Source organism: Argiope bruennichi, chromosome 10, assembly GCF_947563725.1.
Source record: "Argiope bruennichi chromosome 10, qqArgBrue1.1, whole genome shotgun sequence".
Lineage (NCBI taxonomy): Eukaryota > Metazoa > Arthropoda > Arachnida > Araneae > Araneidae > Argiope > Argiope bruennichi.
The window spans coordinates 120635211-120656473 of NC_079160.1; the positions used below are offsets into that span (position 1 = coordinate 120635211).

A 21263-nucleotide genomic window follows, 5' to 3' on the forward strand; every position below is an offset into this window, starting at 1 on the left:
CTAAAATGTGTTATATTGATCCAAATGAGATGAAATTGTACCACAGATTATTCAGCTGATGCGCTTTACATTTATTAAATAAAGAAATTAGTACAAAAATTTACCATTAGATGGCGTTGTAATACATATAAAACCATTTAATATGGTTTATAATTGTTAAATAAAGTAAAATTAAAATTGCTCAACAGGTTCTCCTTCATTTTCAACTCCTTCATTATTTTTCCTTAATTTCTTCATTGCTCTAATAGGAGAATTATATTTACTATAGCTGACCGGAGTGAGTCAGCCAGAATATTAAGAATATGACTTCGAATGTTGTCCCTCAGATCTGGTAGAGATGATGGCCTTTGACGGTAGATATTGTCCTTCAAATAACCCCACAGCCAAAAGTCTCAAGGGGTGATTCCGGTGAGCGAGGTGGCCTTGCTATTGGGAAATGACGGCTGATAGCTCGTGCTTCTGTGAAATGCTGTATTAACAATCCTTTACGCGACGATTCATATGAGGTGGCGCACAATCCTGCATGAAAATGATGCTTTGAAGGCATCCACGCTGTAGAAGAGTTGGGATTACAAAATTCCTCAGCATATCATTTCACCGTTGTCCTTTGTCGGAACAGGTTTGAAACCCATTTGAAGTTATCTCTTCAAAGAAATGCGCTCCTATAATAAAGATAGCTGTAAAACCACACGATACTGTCACTTTTTCAGGATGCAAGGATTGTTCCTGGATAACGTGAGGGTTTTCCCCTGCCCAAATTCGACAGTTGTGGGTGTTAACTTGCCCATTGAAGCAAAAGTGGGCCTCATCACTCCACAGATTGTTCCATGGCCAAGTTATGTCAACTACCATTCGAGCAAGGAACTGAAGTGAAAAAGTTTTATGGACCTCTAAGTCCTTGTCCTGTAGCAGACTTGATTTTGCATGGATAAAAATGCAAAATCTGCCATGCGATTTTTCGCACAATTGAATACGGTATATCCAGAACACGGGAAACAATTGGAAAATCACACTATTATGGGGCGATTGACTGCTGGCTTCAACGAGCGCGGTCGCAACATTTTCGACGCTGTAAGACGGGAATTTTTTTCGTCTTCTACCTTAAAGAATTCAAAGTTGCCCAGTTTTTTTTCAAATTTCTGCATTATCCTGGAGACATTGGACTTCTTCGTATCTGCTTCATGAGACGAAATTCCTTTAGAGCTGCAACGGAGTTTTGTTGGTTCTGGTAGAACAATTTCACCGATAGCGCTTTTACTATTTTTTACGTAGACATGACGAACAGAGAACAAACTAATGTTCGTGCAGAATCCGCCTTCTTTTTATCCAAAGAAAAATGGTAATAGACATGCACTTAAGACGGCAAATTATGTTTCACATTTTCAATATATGCAAATAAGTGCCATTTTGTTACAGCGCCATCTATTGGTGAATTTTTGTACTAAATATTTTAAATTAACAAATGTAAAGCGCAACATCTGAATAATCTGTAGCTCAAATTTTATCTTATTTGGGCTAATATAAAGCATTTTAGGGCCCTATGAAGTGGGTAACTTATTTCTTGCCAACCCTATATATACAGAATAATCCCGAATCCATGATACAAACTTTAAAAGTTAATACAGGGCACCTTAAGAATCATTTACCATATAGGAATATATAGGTGCAAATGATATGGTGAGGCGTAAATCATAAAAAAATATGAGGTGGAAGGAAAGAAAGAATTTATTGACAGCGACATTGACAGGTGCAATGTTTACAATAATTGTTCAAAATTTCGTTCATCAACAGTGATACATGCATGATAGCGTCAGTGGAGCTATGAAAACGTTTCTTGCACAAGTGCTGCTTCTACTGATATTACAGTAACGAGATCCTCAACAAAGTCAATTGGGGTCGCATAAACAAGACTCTCCCAGATATCCCCGCAAAAAGGCCATCAAGGCTCGATAAATCGGGAGGTCAGAATGGCCAAAGGACAAGTCCACCTTTCTCATCTGTTGCAACCTAACCACCTACTGCCCTCTATTGGTGACGGAACCAACCAATAGCTCTATTTCTCTTTTCTTATATTTCTTCTTTCCTTTAAACTTTCCTGCAAAGAAATGTATGAACCTGTTTGTTCATACATTTCTGTGCGATAAATGATTGTTACAATGTCCGGTATCAACCTTTAAGTTTCGTATCATGAATTCGGTATCAGTCTGTATATTTATTATTTTTAGACCTAACATAAAATTGCGTACTAACATGAGTTCTTCATTTCGCATATCAATTCCTTTAAGAATAAATTGATAAAATGTCGTGTTAATTCATTTTAAAGATAGCGGGCCTTTTTTTGGATATCCTGTATTTCAAGCAAAATATAAAATTTGATTTTTAATATTTAATATGGATATACTATTTTTGCATCAAAATTGCATACTGGATTTTTGACACAATTAATTTTTAGAGAAAGAGACTACGACTCAAGGAAAAATATGCACTTTTATTTGGAATTAAATCTTTTTATAAAGTGAAAATATACTTTAATAGTAACAGCAATTACGCCTTGACAACCTTCTAACAATAGTCCAAGCATATTTAAAAGCATGCTAAACTTTATGAAAGAGCTTATTTCCTTTCTTAAGATATTTTTTCAGTTTTATATAAAAAAAACTAAATTGATTGTATTTATTTCAAAAGCATTGGAATAATACGAGATATTAAGTTTCCTCAGAATTATAAAAAGACTAACTTGTGAAACCTACGCCTACCTGCACCAGGTTGGCCTATTATTCTATTATTGCAAAGTATAAATGAAATAGATAAAAATACAGAGTATAACAACAAAGATATTTTTTGTTATTTATATTTATGAGTGAAATTGCCTACTTATATACAAAACACTTGGGAGATAGTTTTTTTAAAAAAATAAATTTGATAAACTAAGTGCAATTTTTATTTTTAAAAAATAAATAAGAAGTAGAAACAAATTCTTCCCGTACTTTTTTATTTTCGACAGTTAAAGAAGATGTTCTAGATTTTGACTTTGAACAATCTTGACTAAGACAAATTTTGAAGTCCATAAATTTCAGATTTGCATTGCTTATATTTAACTAACTTTATAAGACATCGCTGCTATAACGATTGAAATAATTTCAAATTAATAATTAAAATTTAAAATATTTGATATCATCTCCATTTAGAGAGCAAAAATAATTTCATGTGAAAATTTATCTTCTTATTGCATGCCATATTTTCCGTATCAGGGATTACGAATTAAACTTTTTTATAATAGTTTAGATATTTTATTTATATTGCATATAATTATGATAATTAAAGAGCGAGATTTGAAATTACTGTCAAGTAACATTAAAAGATTCGATAACAATTACTGTGATTAGATTTCAATCACACACACACACACACACACACACACACACACACACACACACACACACACACACACACACACACACACACACACACACACACACACACACACACACACACACACACACACACACACACACACACACACACACACACACACACACACACACACACACACACACACACACACACACACACACACACACATTTCTGTGTCTATTCGACCAATTATAATGACGACAATTCCATTCAATGACCACTTTCCTTATTATAAATATACTTTACTTTTACAAAATTTCTGACAATGTAGGGTTTCTGGAAAATAAAGAAAGATGGAATATTTAACGATGAACATAATTATAAAGTTAAATTTAAAATTAATAAATTTGAGGATTAAATTTATAGATAGATTTATGGATAGATAATTCTTTTGTTATTGTATAAAGTTCTCAATTTAACATGTTAGAAATTTTTATAAACTTAACATTTTTCTGCATTTATTTAGATGATTCGCATTTTACAGATGTAACAATACTGTAAATATTGAGTTGTTCGAAATGTTTCCACCTTTCTAGGATAAGTTGTGCCGAGTGTTCTAGGGAAGCTAAATTGCAATGACCAGTCTTTAATGTTAAATATATATTTTAAAAAATGGTATTTTTGCTAATATAGTACAATTCCGAGTATCCGGTTCGCCACTATCTGGTTTCCTTACTATCCGGCCAAGTTTTCTTTTATCGTAATTAAATGAGGAAGGCAAGGCGTTGCAGAAGCAGTCATATATTAAGAACTTTTTTAGAATAACTAAAAATTGTAAGTTTTGACTCTTATCTTAGGGTTACCTTTCCATATTTATGGAATTGTTTATCAGTGAAAAATAAAATCAGTTTGTGTTAATTTTTTTATAAATTAGGTCTACGATTTACGTTAACGTTGCGTTTATGTTTCCTGCATTTAAGTTAGGTATTACAGAATTTATGTTAAAATGTGAACAGTTTGTATCATTTGCCTTAATTTTTCTCTAATAAATTTTTGAAATGGGCAGTGCAGTAGATAAACATATATAAACTACCAATACAGAGTCTTCTAATTTAACTCGAGACGTTACCGGTAACTGCTTCTATGATTCACCGGGCCGCTGAAACGATCACATTCTACATGGGTTGAAATAAATGGAGAGCTTTGTGCTCAATAAGATGTCAGGAAATACGTATTACGTAATATGTTTGGTATAAAAACTATGTCTTCTGGTATTGGTGGGCAAAGAAGTGAATCCAAAGAACTCCGATCTATCCGGGTTTCTTTTGTTATACGATCTGTCCTTCCGCCCCATTAGGCCGGATACTCAGGAGTGTACTGAAATTGCAAATATTTATGATAAACAATGATTTAATAGCTTTGTTTAATATTGGTGTAAACTGGGAGAATAAAAAAAAATCAATACTTTTTTACTAATACAGGAACGCTATTCTAATCATAAAAAAGGATATACAATATGCCGACAAGTCCTTTGCAACACTTTTAACTTCGGAACGGTTGCTTCTATATTCATAAAAGTAGTATCTTGGTATAATAAAGTAGCCATGCACTACTGTATGAAATAGCTTACAACAGCGCCAACTGGTGGAAAGCTGTGGAGTTAGTATTCCCCTCTCGAAAACTGAATGAGATGGGGGGGGGGAATAAATTTACAAAGATGTAGAATATCTTCGATTTAGTAAGAAAAGTCACTTTGCGGACATTCATGCGAAGAATAGAACGGTTAAAACGCGCATTTGTTTTTTGTCATTTCCTACCTGTGACGTTATGGAACTTGAACGGAAGGAGAAATGATTATCTTTCGGGCAAAACAAGACATCTCAATGTGGCACAGTGGTATCGCTTGAGATACCCATCAAAAGGATTACATCAAAGGATATACCCATCAAAAGGATGTCCAAGGGTTGCATCCTTGTACTAAATCTCCTTATAAACGGAATAGACAATATATAGATTGTATAACATTGTATCGCATTAACTCAGCGCAAATTACACTTGTTGTTCGAAATTTTTTCAGTATGCAAATACGTAAGAAACGTCACACCTGTTCACCTGAAACAGCTGTAAAAGAGATATTTGCTTGGGGTTGTAGTTATGTTAATCCTCATGGTCATAGAGCGATTTTCCAAATCCGAGTATTATTAGATATTTTTACTATACAATGAATGTGAAAGCAAAGCACAATCAGCAAGGTTGCACAGACAACGTTTTCCCGCAGGCCCGCATCCTACTCATCAAATCATCCTGGCTGTTGTAAAACGTTTGAGGGAGGCTATGTGTCTAATAGAACTATATTTGGCAGACCAACTAAGGTAGGAAGACAAGTTCAACCGGATGAGGTAATGGCATATGCCCTCGTATATCCGAAATGCAGCACAAGTGAGATCTTTGAACATTGTGGCCTCTCAAAAAAAGCAGGTTTGGAGAATTCTAAGCGAAGTAGGCATTTTGGGAAGAACTTGCCGTTGTTTAATCTTAGGAATCTGTAATTCCAACATGTAGGCACGTCTCTCACAAGACATCTTCAGGTGAAGCAGTACCTCATCAAGAAATTCGGGAACCAAATAATTGAGTATGGTGGTTTCGAAGATTGACCTCCACGTTCACCTGACCTGACGTTATTTGATCTTTTAAAGTAGGAATATCAAGAAAATGTCCTTGTTACACAACGCCTTTCAAGTGAAACAGAACCACCCCACAACCAAAAATTGCCAAGATTCAGATCAGTGTCATCAGTAAATGAGTGTTATTTTATACGGATAAAATTTCAGGATCTTACGCAATATTTTCTGCACCGTCGAGAATGGGATATTTGTTTGGGTATAATGTAACGGGTTATCTATAGGCTGGTTCCAGAGGTTCTGATCCATAATGGCAGTTACAACTTCTTCAACTTATTCCTGCTTAATACCTTTACGTCCTTGGCCTTAAATTCCTGTTGAGACCAAGTTCCGGTTAACATCAAGAATTCCTATTGTTTCAAATCTTTCAACCATTCTTCGGAAGTAAGTTATGGTCATTAGTCCTCTACGTAACTGTTTTAACCGCTGGTATTCACGAAGAGCAGCACCAGCATTTTCATCTCGCTGATAAAACAGCTTGATTAATAAGGCGCGCTCACGTAGTGACAAAGCAGAATAAATTCCCGCAGCCCTTAATTTTATCTTCCATGTTATGTGACAAAGTACCCGTATAAGCAAATTATATAATAAAGTTTTCGATTGCAGTGCCGAATTTTGTTATATTTCCTCCAGTACATAACACGTTACAAAGCTCCAAACACCTCCTGTTATTTCTTGATTAACACACACACACACACACACACACATAGAGAGCGATAGAGAAGAAGAAGAAGAAAAATAGTAAAAGAGCATAAAAAACATAAAGGTACACTAAATAAGAAAGAAAATAAAAAGCAATTTATAAACAATAATTTCAAATATATTGGTAATTATGATCTTTGTGTGACCACTTGATTATCTTTGTCCTTTTGATTAAAATAAGAAATAGATACCTGAAATCTAGCATTAAATCTGGAGGTTGAAGCAGATTAGAATTTCGTGAAATACACGATTGGAACATTTGATGAAAGAAGACCAGTTTAATGTTTATTGGCAAGGAAAAAAAATACATTAATAATATTTATAATTTAATATTATTGAATAGAACGTAAAAAGTTAAGCATATCCTTTTAATTTTTTCATTCAATTTTTGAAATGTATAACTGGGTCATACTTGAAACGCAAATATGAATGCCACTTGTATAGAACTTGTATGTTCGAATACAGGAAGAAAAAAAATGCCGTGAAATATTAAATATAACACCAGGATATGTAGTTTGAGCATAATTAAACCAACTCAGAACAGTATATATCCGTAAATATTCACCTGAAAATTGTGAAAATTGGCAGATTTCATAAAGAAGATATACGAAAAACAATGATCTAGAAAAAGTTAGAAAAACTGTCATTAGAGGGCGTTATATGATAAAGATTCAATCCATTTTCGATTCTCAAGTACGGAAAACTTCAGGATTTTTGCGAATGCGCCAAAGTTCTGATTTATTTCGCCAAATTCGAGTTGAGATGAAAGAAAATGAACTTAATTAGAATAGAAGTCAAGGTCAAAACCTAACAAAGTATTCCAGAAATGCGTTTATTACTGCTTTGAGAAGTAAAATGGCCCAAAAGTGCTATTGGCGGGATCATGAAAATGAACAATACGAGCAAATTTTGGAAATCCTTCTGTAATGAAACGATAATAATAATAATTAAAAAAAAAACACTGTACATTTTTATCAGTAAGTAGTACATCTTTTTCCTTGGAAATTGTATAATTTTCAAATTTACGCTTTATCGGCGAAATTATTATTTTTTTTATCAGAATGGGTTATACCACACCAGAAACTTTGCAGAGGTTTCGAGCCTTAAAAATCATTCCCAGGGATATAATGACTGTATATAGATTAAGAAAAACGATCAGGAATTATGAGAAAATAGGGGTTTTATGAATCCCTCCTTGATGAAGAAGAAATGTTTCTCCACAGGTAAGTGAAAATCCTGCGCTCATGATGAAAGAGGGCAGAAATTCAAACTTCATGGGCAGCACGGGCATTCACTACATCGCTACAGCATTAGATTAGTCATGTGCTATTGTTCATAAGTTCATTCATAAAGAAATGCGATAGTATAAATAATATAAAGGCAATTAACTATCCTGTAGGTTTACCATTCGCTGTGGAATTTCTTATTCTCTGTATCGATAACGATTCATCTTGAGATAATCTATAGATGGATGGTGCAGTGTATGTACATGTGGTGGTAGCTTCATAAGCCAGTTAACAGCCTTAGGACCAGGGTAATAACTTTTGTCTTGTGGTTATGTTATGCAGCTACGGACCCTAACGTCGCTGGTTCGGTCCTTGTCAGTTCAATCTCCACATACAGAACTGCTTTATTTAGTTGTGGTACATCCTAATGATTCCTTGAAATTCCATTCATTCTCAGGGTTTAAGTGAGTTCGGTGTAATAATTATGTTTGGTCTTTTATTAGTATCTCATATACGAATAGTTTACCTTCTATTTATCTGTATTTGGACAGCCAGACAGATAGCCTTTCCGTGAATGGTTTTTATTCCACATTCGACAGAAATCTGCATATTTGGAGTAAAAAATCACGAGTCCAATGAAAGCATCTTCGAATGATTATTTTAAAATATAGACGGTGAGATATGATTCCAGAAATGCATTTTTCCAACACGGGGAGCTCTAAAAGGTGGAGATTCATCATGAGTTAGAATTCTTTGATGATTATAATATTTTCTCTTTATTAGGACGCCAAAAGTCCATGTTTAAAAAAAACATCGAAATTAAATCTCGGTTTTCCCAATATGGATAGAATAATAATCTTTCTCTTTTATCAAGATTGGAGATTCAAGCAGCCATGGTTATTTAAGAGTACAACAAAAGTCATTTTCACCTCAAGCGTAGCCTTTTTATTTTTAATTATAAAGGAAAATATTTTAATCGTCAAACACTTTGAATTCGTGATTTTGAGAAATCTCCCCGAGTTCTTAAAACCTATTTTTGATATTATATCTATCTATCTTTCTGTGATAAAGATAGAACGAAAAATCCTTAAACCAGAAGGATTACATTTAGTATATGGTTTTCACATTTCTGTCAGATCTTGAACAAAATTCACTCAAAGGAAATCTGTCTGATCAGCAGATCGAATATTACTCGATAACTACAAAACGAGCAGAGCTATACAGATAAAAGTTTGCACAAGGGTTTAGTGTAGCCACCTCTCAAAGTCTGAGCCAAATCTATTAGGGGTTCATAATTTGTCCGTCTTTACTTTCAGAAGCATGTAAACGCGATGATTTAAAAATGGAATGACTTAACATTTGGTATGTAATTTTGTGATTGCAATTGTAATTCTGTGTCAAATTTTGGTTTTAACCCTTAACTGGGGACGTGCGGTCTGTGAGACCACAGCGATGGATTTTCTGTCACCCCTATTCTATTTTTAGCTCAATTAAATGGATTGACCCTGTATCGTCCTGTTTTGCGACCTTCAATACACGTGCACTTTTCCAACCGATCTCAGCAGATGCTTTTTAAAATAATTCAGTTATTTCTTCGAGCGCGGTCTCTGAGACCGCATCTCCCTGTTAGTGTTCCAGTGATAAACAAGGCTTAGCGGATGGTGCTAAAACTTGGGCCCCGAAATATCACCCAGTTTACTGATCCTAATATGAAGCAATGATCCAGACACTTTTAAATGAAGCAGAAAGTGATTTTAGTGATAAGAATAATTGTACAGAGGAGTTTTTCGATGAAAGTTCGCATTAAACTGATTTTAATATGTATGTTCAATCATAATTAATTTTTCTAGTGGTAATGTATTTTGAAAAATTTATAAAATATATTAATATACCAAGAGATATATATGCAGAATTTATAGGTTGATTTTTATACTAGTTCTTAAATTGTATGTTTAAAATGCTCTAGAAAACCGTGCTATGAAAGTCACACAAGCCGATAAAAAAGGGCCAATTTTACCCATTGTCATTTTTTTTAATTTTTCATATTTGTTGAATTTTACATTATATGTCTTCTATATATCTTCATATACTATAAAAATAAATATGATTTAAAAAGTAAAAAGTAATATGGTTTTTTATGAATATTATTTATTGTAACATGTCATTTGAGAAGAAAATGTATTTTCCAATGCATTTACTTATTTCAATATAATATATTTTGAAAACTTTCTAAAATATATCTATATATCAAGAAAAATATCTGCAAAATATGTTGGCAGTTTTTCATACTAATACATTCATTAAAAAATTTAATTTGAGTGTAAATGAAATGCGGTCTCGTAGACCGCACCTCCCCAGTTAAGTCCTAAAATTTCACCTTCCCAGTTAAGGGTTAATTGATTAGGAAAAGTGCATCTAAAACGAAAATTCAATTTTCGGATACTTTTCACCACATACCAGAGATGAATCGCCAAGAAGCGCGCCAAGGGTGACGCGGTAGATACAATGCTAAATTCATGCCAAAGTTTAATAGTTCGTAACTATTGTAGGAAAGGAGACAATGGAAGGACTTCTCTAGGAACTTTTATTAGAGAGTATGTGAGAATGTTTAAGCGAGACCCCTTCCGCTGGTTTCTAAGAAAAATGAGTAAAACAGAGGCCTATTTACATGCTCCGAAGCTAGACAGCGTTTTGCTTTACTACTAAAAAGTAACATTTCACATTTCTTTGAAGTACATGTATTGCCTTGACAGAGGCGGGTTTCTGGAAGATGGAGCTCTCCCGCACTTTGTTACTTGCGATAAAAGTACGCTTAAAAGGCATTTTTCAAAAGAATGCAATGCATGAGTCGACGTTTGCGTAATGTTTAGCCTACAAGGTGCATATGTTTTTCTGAATCCCTGTAAGCATTTAGCTGATGGGTTACTCAAAAGAGTTGGTTGGCAAGGAAAATTTAATCTTGTCAGAACTAAAAGACAGAATTTTCCATCCTATCAGAAACATTTCCAGGAATTCGCTACGAATAACTGTGTAACGTCCCATTTCGAAATGTGATAGAAGTTCTGGACAATAATGGGCAACATGAATTCATTTTGCAAAGAATTATTGTAATAATCAGTATTGCGCCCCCTGGTGGATATCTTTGGAATTATTATTTTTTTTCAGTATTTTTTATTTCTCTATTAAGACTCTGGCAAATTTTCATAACTTTCAGAAAGAATAGTTACAGATATACACAGCTCTGTATAGATAAACCTTAATTATGAATATCTTGTACTTTAAATTTCGCATAATAATCATACTGATTTAAATCATATTTCTTAATCTATTCAGGTTTTCAAAGTGATATAAATTATATAATAAAATGAAATTTTTCAATACAGAACACAAGTGCAAGATAGACTGTTGGACGATACAATGCAATCACCCACAACGCTGTGGAAATGATTAAGTTTGGAACATAAAATCAAGAGAATGAGAGATTAATTCTATAAGATTATCTTAATACCACATTTTCGAGTATACATAAAAAATAGCTTTCAATTGAATTATTGTTTGATGCCCTATTCAGAAAAGAATGTAGAACAGAATGAGGCTCTGATACGAGCATTTCTTAACGTCTCTCTCCGCCTAATTTTCCTAAAATGAAATAAGAGTTTATTTAAACTAACATCGAATAACTGTAATAATTTTATGTTTGAAGCGAATAACTTATTGACCTCAAACAAAATATCATATGTGTAATAATATTTCTAAATTACTTAAAATTCAATCTCGATCTTTTCAAATTAAGATTTTATGTGGAAAACTGTGATTTTTGAAAAGATAAAAAAATGTTTGTGCATTCCATAACATTTATTTTTTGACGAGTTCATAAGAAATGGTCACGTTTTGAAGAATTTCATCTGTTTTTTGATAGGAACAAATCAGTTCCTTTTCTTTTTCATTATTATATAATTGCCAGAAGAAAATATTTACATTTTTTTCATTATTAAGAAATTCATATCTATATTATACGCGTTTTCATTTATTCATAAACGTGCTTACGTTTTCAAGCAATAAGATAAAAAATAAAATGAACTTTAAATAGTGAACATTGGACACATGGAGCATACATTTTTTAAATATTGATTTACAAATGAAGGATTTCATTTTGAGGATCAAAAATATTATAGATCAGCTTAAGGATTAAAAAATTTTTTAAATGAAAGAAACAATTTTCACTCAATTATTAAATAAATTTAAATTATATAGTTTCCTGCTATTCAAAAGAAGAATTTCTGTCCTTGGAGCATTTAAAAGCTATACAGGCCAAATGAAATGGAAATTTTGACTTACATTATACCTTTAAAATTCGCATTTATTAAAATACTGTTCTGCGGATAAAATTTGCACTTATAAAAATATAGTAAATTCTCCAAACAGAATTGGGAACATTTGATAGAAAAGGACATGCCATGTGTGTTTTGTTAATAATTTATAGCGTAATTAAGTTTCTGGCGTATATTCAATTTTCAGTATAGATAAGACATTTAAGGAAAAAATACCATGATATTAAAAAACAAATCTGACGAGAGTATATTTTGATTATTTAGCAACATTTTATCGTTTTATCTCGTTTTATCCTGACACTATTGAAGAATTGATTACATTTTCAAAGTTCAATAATCGCTTGGTGGTTCTACAATCACTTTTTGTTACGAAAAATATTTGTATGTTACGCTGAGGTAGAATGTTGCGTCAAGCAAAATACCTCATTAGTTCATTCATTGAAACAAAACGGCAAGTAAGCTTTTAAAACATTTTTGAGAAAATTCGATTCTTATTGTTATTCTAATTTACATTTTGAAAAGAAATATTATTTAAGAATTTGTAACACAAAAATACTGCTTATCTGTATGAAAAAAAAAATATCTTACAAACATAATGTATCAGCCAATCAACTGACATTCAATCAAATATTTTATTGCGATATTTTTATATTATAGAAATTTTCTGTTCGGTCAAATTAAATGATTTATTTTTTCATTTTTAACATCTACAGAAATTTGTGAAAAACTTAAAAAATGAAGTACTTATGAAAGTTATAGAAATAAAATGAAGTCATTATATATTAAAAGTAAAAATTACAGCGAAAAATAAAAGATTAAATAGTTTATTAGGGAATGTCATGTTGTTCTATATTACGTTTATCCGTTTAAAATAAATTCAGTTATCAAATGAGATTTTTTTACTATATTGTGTTATATAAAATTTATAAGATAAAGACTTTATTTATTGTAGTTCTATTGAATTAACATTGTCGGATTTTAATTCGCTTTGATCATCATGATCTGTGTGTTTATTAGCAGGAATTTAATTCAATGTGAAACATTAATTAACATTAAACATAAACAATTTAATTCGATCTTTAAACATGAGATTAAAAGTAATAATCTAATGGAAAAGATATAGAAATGAGTTTTGTCTTAGAGAATCGAAAGTAATCAGTTAATTTATGATATAAAAAAAGAAATTAATTACTTCTGAGAAAAAATGAAAGAGAAAAAAAAAAACTAACCAGGATCTATAATGGGACATTCAAACTATAAATAATTAAGAGAAGAATTAAAAATGTTTTTGATGTCATCAGAAACTTTGCTATATTTTTTGATGCAAATGTAATTATGAGTAATAAAGTCTTTCAAATAATTTAGCTGTGACATTAAGCGACCTTGTAAATTAAGAAGACTTTTAAGAGGAAGATTTAAGAGGAAATTTTCTCATATCTACAATATTTGGAAAGGATCACAATTACTTCACTTTTTAGCTATTAGAAATTAGAATTTTAAGTTAATTAATTCCATGAAACTGAAAAAAATTAATAAAATTGTAGAATTATAAGATTATATCATAATCTGTTTACACAAAATAATTTTTCCTCAATACAAATAAAGGAGTGGAAATAACTATTAAATAATGGACGTGTCGTGTGGAGAAGTAATGTGAATAAAGAGGGAGAGTTATTTTTTTATAATTATGTTTCTAAATTTTTTTTTATCTTAATCAACTTTGTAAAAAAAGTTTGAGTTTGAGGAAGAGTTGAGTTTTCTATTCTGGATGCTCAGTGATTAAATTCCTAAATTTAAATAGATACTTTTCTTGACCTTTCTCTGATTCATTTTCCTCGTAGCTGCATATAAATTTGAAATAGAAAATAAATAATTATGTCAAAAAGTCAAGAATCTCAGTCTTTTTCAGCTGCTTCAGGATTAAATTTTAACCCAAAAGCATATATATATATATATATATATATATATATAGAGAGAGAGAGAGAGAGAGAGAGAGAGAGAGAAAGAAAAACAGACATAAAGATAAAATAAAAAATTGAAAAGAATCTTTTTTTAGATATTGATACGAGTTTTCAAACCAGGCAAAATTTATTATGAATTATTTTGCATGGCATTAAATTAAATTTATCTATAATTTCTAGAAATAATATGTTATATTCTATCTCAGTAAAAAAAATATTTGAAGAAAACTGATCAACGTTCAACGAATAAATATTAAGCTTAAATAATTCTAAGGAACTTCAAAGAAAAACTGATAGAATAATTCAATAGTAAAATTCATTAGTTTATATTATTCACGAAAGAAAAGAAAATAGCATTTACGTAGAGTATTATTTATCTATTTTAAAATCATTTTAAATACCAGATAACTCTCAGCACCAAGCTTGTTATTTAATTTATATTTTCCTTTTATTAAATATGTAGAATCTGATTCTTAAGAGGTTTAGATTATTTTCTGATTAATATAATCAAGATTAATTCCGTATTTTTGAATAGTTATACATTATTATTTATTCATACTGGAGAGTATTTAAAATTTTAAGCAACATATTCAAAAAATGATTTTGAAAATTATTCCGTTTTTTGCAAGTCTTTAAGGGATAAAGACATTTAAAATGATTTTTAGTCAAAATTGAATAGTTGATTGCAATTTTAGACAAATAAAATAATGAGTAAAAAAATGTGCGTGTTCCACACAATTCGTCATCATTCAATCTTTATTCGTCTTTATTTTATTAAAATTCGTTTCAATTTTAATTTCATTTAGTTTAATTACTCATTTAAGAAATGTAATTTTTGAGCACTTTAAATATGCAAAATAATTTTTATATATTTTTAAAACTGAATTTTTAAGACTCTTATATTTTTAAACAATTTTTTTTTCAGTGTTCTCCATATAAATATTTTTTCCAGAAATTTATTCTGTTACAAATCTTATTTATTCTGACGTCTAATAATAAACCTTTTGAAACGTTCCAGAGTAACTAGATAATATAAATATATAAGAAATTCCGAAATAGTAAACAAAGGTTACTAACATTTAACTTATCATTCTTTTCCTATAATATTAAATTTAAGCAACTTATTATATTTTTCATATGAAATGATGTTTTTTATTAAGGTAAAGAATAATAATAAAAGTAATTCACTATAGTTTTTCGGAATGTTTTTAGTTTATAAATTATCTTATTTCAAAAGATAAGGATTTTGAAATTACATGGATTAAATCAATATAATTTTTTTTTTTTTTTGCAAAAAATTATTATTTCAATAAGCATCAAAAAGCAATTTTGACCTTTAATAAAAAAGCAAATATTGAAATGGAATTCAGTATTGTCTCAGTAAGAACTCTCACTATTTTTATACTTTTTATTATATTTTTAAATTAATTTTTTTTTAAATGATGTTAAAGAATACTTGTATTTACTATATTTTGATTTTAATAATATATATAATGCAATTAATCAAAATAAAGCAAATCATTTAAATGTATAATACTGAATTGTAAGAAAATTGTGTATTTATTTTTTAGAGATTATAAGAATTAAAGACCCAATCAATTTTGATTTGAACCGATTTGAAGCACGAATAAGTAACTGTTTTTTGAGAACAATATTTTTTTTCTTTTTCGATTAGCGATCGGTTAATCAACTAAATTTTCCTGAAAAATTTTCATTCTTTTCAAATAAACAGTTGAGGTAATTTATTAAAAAGAATCGAAAAACATTCAAGCAAGATTAAAACAAATTGCATATATACCAAATCACGAGTGATCCATTTTATAAATGAGAGATTAAATATCAAATTTTCTAAAAGATTTGCAGACACTTCAATCAGCTTTTAAGTAGAATAAAATTTGTACTCTTAAAAATATAACTATTACTAACTATTAGGTAATTGTTTTTCAAAATGTTTTTTTTCAGAAATAAAATTAGTAATTGGAAGATTACGGCCTATCTTTTTGGGGTAATTTCCCATATACCACATTTATTATTAAAAAAAAAGAAAAGATGTTTTTGAAACATAAACACAGAGTGAAGAAAAAATAAGATTATTTATTCAAAACATTCTATAAATGCAACGAATAGCCAGAGAGATACCAGAATTTGTACATATAATATCCAAAAAAAGGGGTTAGTTATCCGGTAATACAGTACATTCCCGAGTATCCGGCCTAATGTGGCGGAAGGGTAGGGCGGATTACAAAAAATCTGGATAGGCCGGAGTTCTATGAACTCATTTCTTTGCCAACAAATACCAGAAGACACAATTTTTATGTCAAAACTCACTGTTATAATACGTATTTTCGCACTTCTTATTGAGTACTAAACCCTCCATTTATTTCAAGCCACGAAGAATGTGAACGCGGCCGAGGCCCGATGTATCATAGGAGCAGTTGCCGGTAATGTGTTTAGTTAAAATAGAAGGCTCTGTACTTGTAATTTATGTATTGTTATATACTACAGTGCACATTCCAAGAATTTATTCTAGGAAAACAAAGTTAAAGGATATAAAGTGTCCACATTTTAACGTAAATTCTGTAATCTTCACTGTGGTACACTTAAAAAAAAGATTAAGTATACTCCAAAAATAATTTATGAATATTGCACATACTGTGCAGTTATAATCAGGAAAAGCGGTAGCAAATAAGGACACACAATGAGCCACAAGCAGAACGCTGCTCTTTTCTTGTCACAGTATATTTTGTTTGTATTTTGCACACGACACTTAGGAGGATCGTAGCAGACACCCGCTTCCAATATCTGGGCAATGTTGCCAATGCAATTCCTCGCCTTCCTCATTTAATTAAGACAAAAGAAAACTTGGCCGGATAATAAGGAAGAGAACCGGATGCTCAGGAGTATATTATAACAACAACAAAAACTAGTTCCCAAATCATTTTAAAGAGGATGATTTTTATTAAAAGGTTTATTCAAAAGAGCTTAATCTGTATATACAGGGTGTTTATAAAGTCCCGGACCCATTTTGATGTTTAATAACTCGTAAAATAATAAAGATATAAACAAACTTATGGCATTTATTGATGGAATAACTCATATATTTTCCTTTTCAGGTTTGAATATTTTTACTTTTGTAAATATCGTCTGCACGTGTGGTTATTTTCAGATAATTTCATTTTCCAGTCTAAATATCTGTACTTTTCTAAATATTGTCTTATTAATTGCATTTTTCTCTCTTTTGTTTTTGGCAACTATTGCAATGTTATGTTTACTTTTGATGTGTTTGTTCTATGTAGTACTTTTCTATGTGATGTTTTATTCGAGTGGATAATAAGGAGAATGCGTACACCACAAGAGAAAGCACAGATTTTATGGTGGTTCATAGAAATGAAATCGATAGTGCAAGCACAGAGAAATTTCAGAAGAATTTACCAAAAAGATCCTCCATCCAAAAACAGTATCTTGCGGTGGAAAAAGAATTTTCTAGAAATTGGAAGTATCGAAGATAAGAAACGTTCCAGACGTCCTTGCACAAGTGATTTTGATGTTGAGCGTGTCAGAGAGACATTTTTACACAATCCTAGAATATCTGTGAGATCAGCGGAAACAGAATTGGATATGCCAATTTCGACGGTGTACAAGGTTATTAAGAAAAAATTAAGACTGCATGCATACAAAGTTCAAATTCTTCAAGTTTTGGAACCGAACGATAGGCCTAGGAGGATGGCCTTTGCAACAGATATGCTAAGGAGGATAGAAGATGCTGCTGATTTTCTGAAGAGCATAATGTTCTCCGATGAAGCATCCTTTCATGTTTCTGGCATTGTTAATCGCCATAATGTGCGCAAATGGCTCTGTGGATGCCGACATGTTTGTCGCTACCTGGCGTGAAATTGACTATCGACTTGATATTCTCCGTGCGACGAAGGGGGCACACGTGGAAGTTCATTGACAAGGGTCATGAAACTTTTTGAGTCTATTTAACCATTTATGTTATTAATTTTAATCTATCTTTATTATTTTATGAGTTATTAAACATCAAAATGGGTCCGGGACTTTATAAACACCCTGTATTATTTAAAATGACTTCATTTATGTTAAAAAATGAAATTTTGGATTCGTTTTTTTATTTTATTTACATCCTAATAAGCTGGAATGCTTTTGAAATTTTGTATACATTTCCAAACTGAATTACTAAATAATCAAATGGTTTTATTAAATTTTGTTTATATAATGTGACCTCCTAGAAGAGAATCCCAGAAGAAATTGATTTCATTATTATATAACATTTACATAATGCATTATGTATCGATGTTAAAAATAGTAAGGAATTTAATAAATTATATAACATAGATTATCATATCTTGAAAAAGTTTTAATAATTGATTAAAAAGTTTATTTCTACAACATTTCTTTAATATTTATGTACAGATAAAACAGCTCTTATTTGCAAAAACAGAAAGAATGCAAAAAAAACAACAACCCCACTTGAATTGAAACCTGAAATTATATTATTGCTACCGATACCAATAAGTTCATCAGAACATGTGTTCATAGCCCAGTTTTCTAGAAGAAAGTATTGATGTGCTATAGTTGCTAATTTTGGATTTCATCAACCTAAAAATTTTAGATTCTGGAAGATTTTATCATAACCTGGGAAAAAAATGATGGACCCCATTCCCTATCTTTAAATGTTCAATGTGTCTGAGGATGAAAGAACATCAATGGTTGCGTCTCCGAAAGATGTTGAACAGTCAATGGAAAAACAGTTAGTTCAAATAGTTATAATAATCACAAACGCTACTCCTCCTCGTCTGCAGACATTCGGATTATTCTAAATGATCAGAACATTGTGACAACATTGGTTGGAACTATAGCTAAATCTTAAGGCCATCATCAGCCACGGTACAATCCGTCCCGTAGGAAGCCGTTCATCGATTGCGGGTTTCGGTATATCGGTTGAGGGACACCAACGCTATACTATTTCTGTAACCACTAGAATAGTAAGTTCCGGTCCATTATACCGGAATTTTCTCATCAAGTTTGAGATGACCCCTAGTGGATGACGGTTAGATGGAAAAAAAAATTATTCCTTCATACTATTTCCCGTGCTTTAAGCTGGGTCTGATCTATATTACAGATGAAAAATTCATCTAGAAGAGATGAAACAGAGTAAATATTTATCTCTAGTTATTCAAATACGAAAAGAAACACCACGCCAGAGGCTTCTTATTCGTTGTTTTGAGATGTCCGCCCCGGGGAGGCAACAGTTATAGAAATGCCAAGTATGTCGGATATACTCTTCAGTGCAACTGAAAAGATCTTGTGAACATAAAGGATGTGGTGCTCCTCAAAGGAATGTAATTTTATAAGAACTAAAAGAAATGACTACGCAGCAAGTATTGCTGTCAACTGTTGAACATACTTTTTACCGATTCGAGCAATTAAATGACTTATTCAAACATGCGATGGTTTTTTTTCAATAAATATACTCTTTAATCCTCTGCTATTCATTTCTGTACGTATAGCTGTAAAACTGTCTTCCATAATACGATTTGGGCACTGTTTCTTATTGCATAATCGCTGACGCATATTTTGCTTAGAATATGTACAGATTTTATCATCAATCCGACCATTAGTTAAGGAAATAGAACACTTTGAATAGATCGAATTATTTAACACAATTCTGAATAAGACAATCTAATTATTTTCTCATACAATTGTTTTCACGTAAAGGTACAAAGGTTTCGATAAAATTTGTAAATACATGAATATTGTGAATTGTTAAGATACATACATATTGTGAATTGTAAAAGATGTTTTAGGAAAGAATTTGTGAATTGTAAAAGTGTTAATATTGTGAATTGCAAAAGATGTTTTAGGAAAGAATTTTGAATTATGAATACATGGATTTGATTTGTCAAGCCTTTGATTATCGAAGTTATAAAGTGTCATAGAAACTTAGATAAACCATCTTAATCCCAATACATGTTTTAAATTGCTTTACACAAATAAAAATGAATTAGATATTAAACTCATAAAACTGATTCAAATAAAAAAAAGTAAATATAAAAATGAAAGTTGTCTGTTTGGTCCAAAAGTACAGCATTTTTGGTTTGATTCAGATTTGGTTTTGAGCAAATCCAGGTTTGACATTTTTCAAGCGCCACAATAATATACAGAATATTATGCAATGTTATATGACATAACGATATTACAAATATTGTACTCTTAATTTTTTTTATTGTACAATATTTGTATGATACTGAAGTGGAACCGGTCTTCTCTGACCGGTGTGATCCGTGAAGGCCTATGCGGCGATATAAATATTCTACAACTAAACCATAAAAACAATCAAGATTATGATAGATTCGTTTCAAATACAGTGCTGTGATTTAATTTAAGTGATTTAAATTTATAATAATAATGTGTAGATAATTTGCAGTGCTTTCAACACTATTCTTTTTAATACATTGTTAAACTGTTCGTTCTCATTTTAGGGTAAAAAGTACTTATTATGTTGCTTATGCTACACGTTCAAGAATTAGCATTATCTAGATTCGGGTTAGTCTAGTGTCAGTTCTACTTATTACATACGCAAGGGTAACCCGTGAATTTTTACCTAAGAATTCCTATGTGATCTCTAATGTATTACCATTTTTTTTTAAAGTTACTACAGGAATCATTCTTTGGATGTAACTAGAAGGGTGCAATCTACAAGCAAACTCTAAAGTAAGAGGTAAAAAAATGCTACTGCAATCGTGTTGCTACCTAAAGCTACTCGTCTTGGTGCTTTCTGATTTTTTTTGTATAAAAATTGCATTGTTTGAGAAGACGTATATTGTTTTTGTTTTGTTTTAATGCATGTTCATTAGATTGCAATCCAACTTACCGCTTCGTCAGTAGCGGCTTTACTATAGGGAACTGGTATCAATCTGTCTTGTAGCTCCCCGCCAATCACCTGCAACGACATACTTGATTGCAATGAAAGCTGAAATACAATTGCAG

General features: G+C 31.1%; 1 protein-coding gene across 4 annotated transcripts in view; it reads right to left on the reverse strand.

Annotated features, from left to right (window-relative positions):
* Nucleotides 1–21263, reverse strand: part of LOC129989470 (plasma membrane calcium-transporting ATPase 2-like) — a 285601-nt gene that overhangs the window by 9035 nt on the left and 255303 nt on the right. For 3 of the 4 annotated variants that reach the window (XM_056098032.1, XM_056098031.1, XM_056098033.1), the window contains exon 19: nucleotides 21148–21246. In XM_056098032.1, coding sequence (XP_055954007.1) covers nucleotides 21148–21246 — 99 coding nt within the window. The remainder of the gene's footprint in view (nucleotides 1–21147; nucleotides 21247–21263) is intronic. The other variant, XM_056098034.1, reaches the window with a different exon arrangement.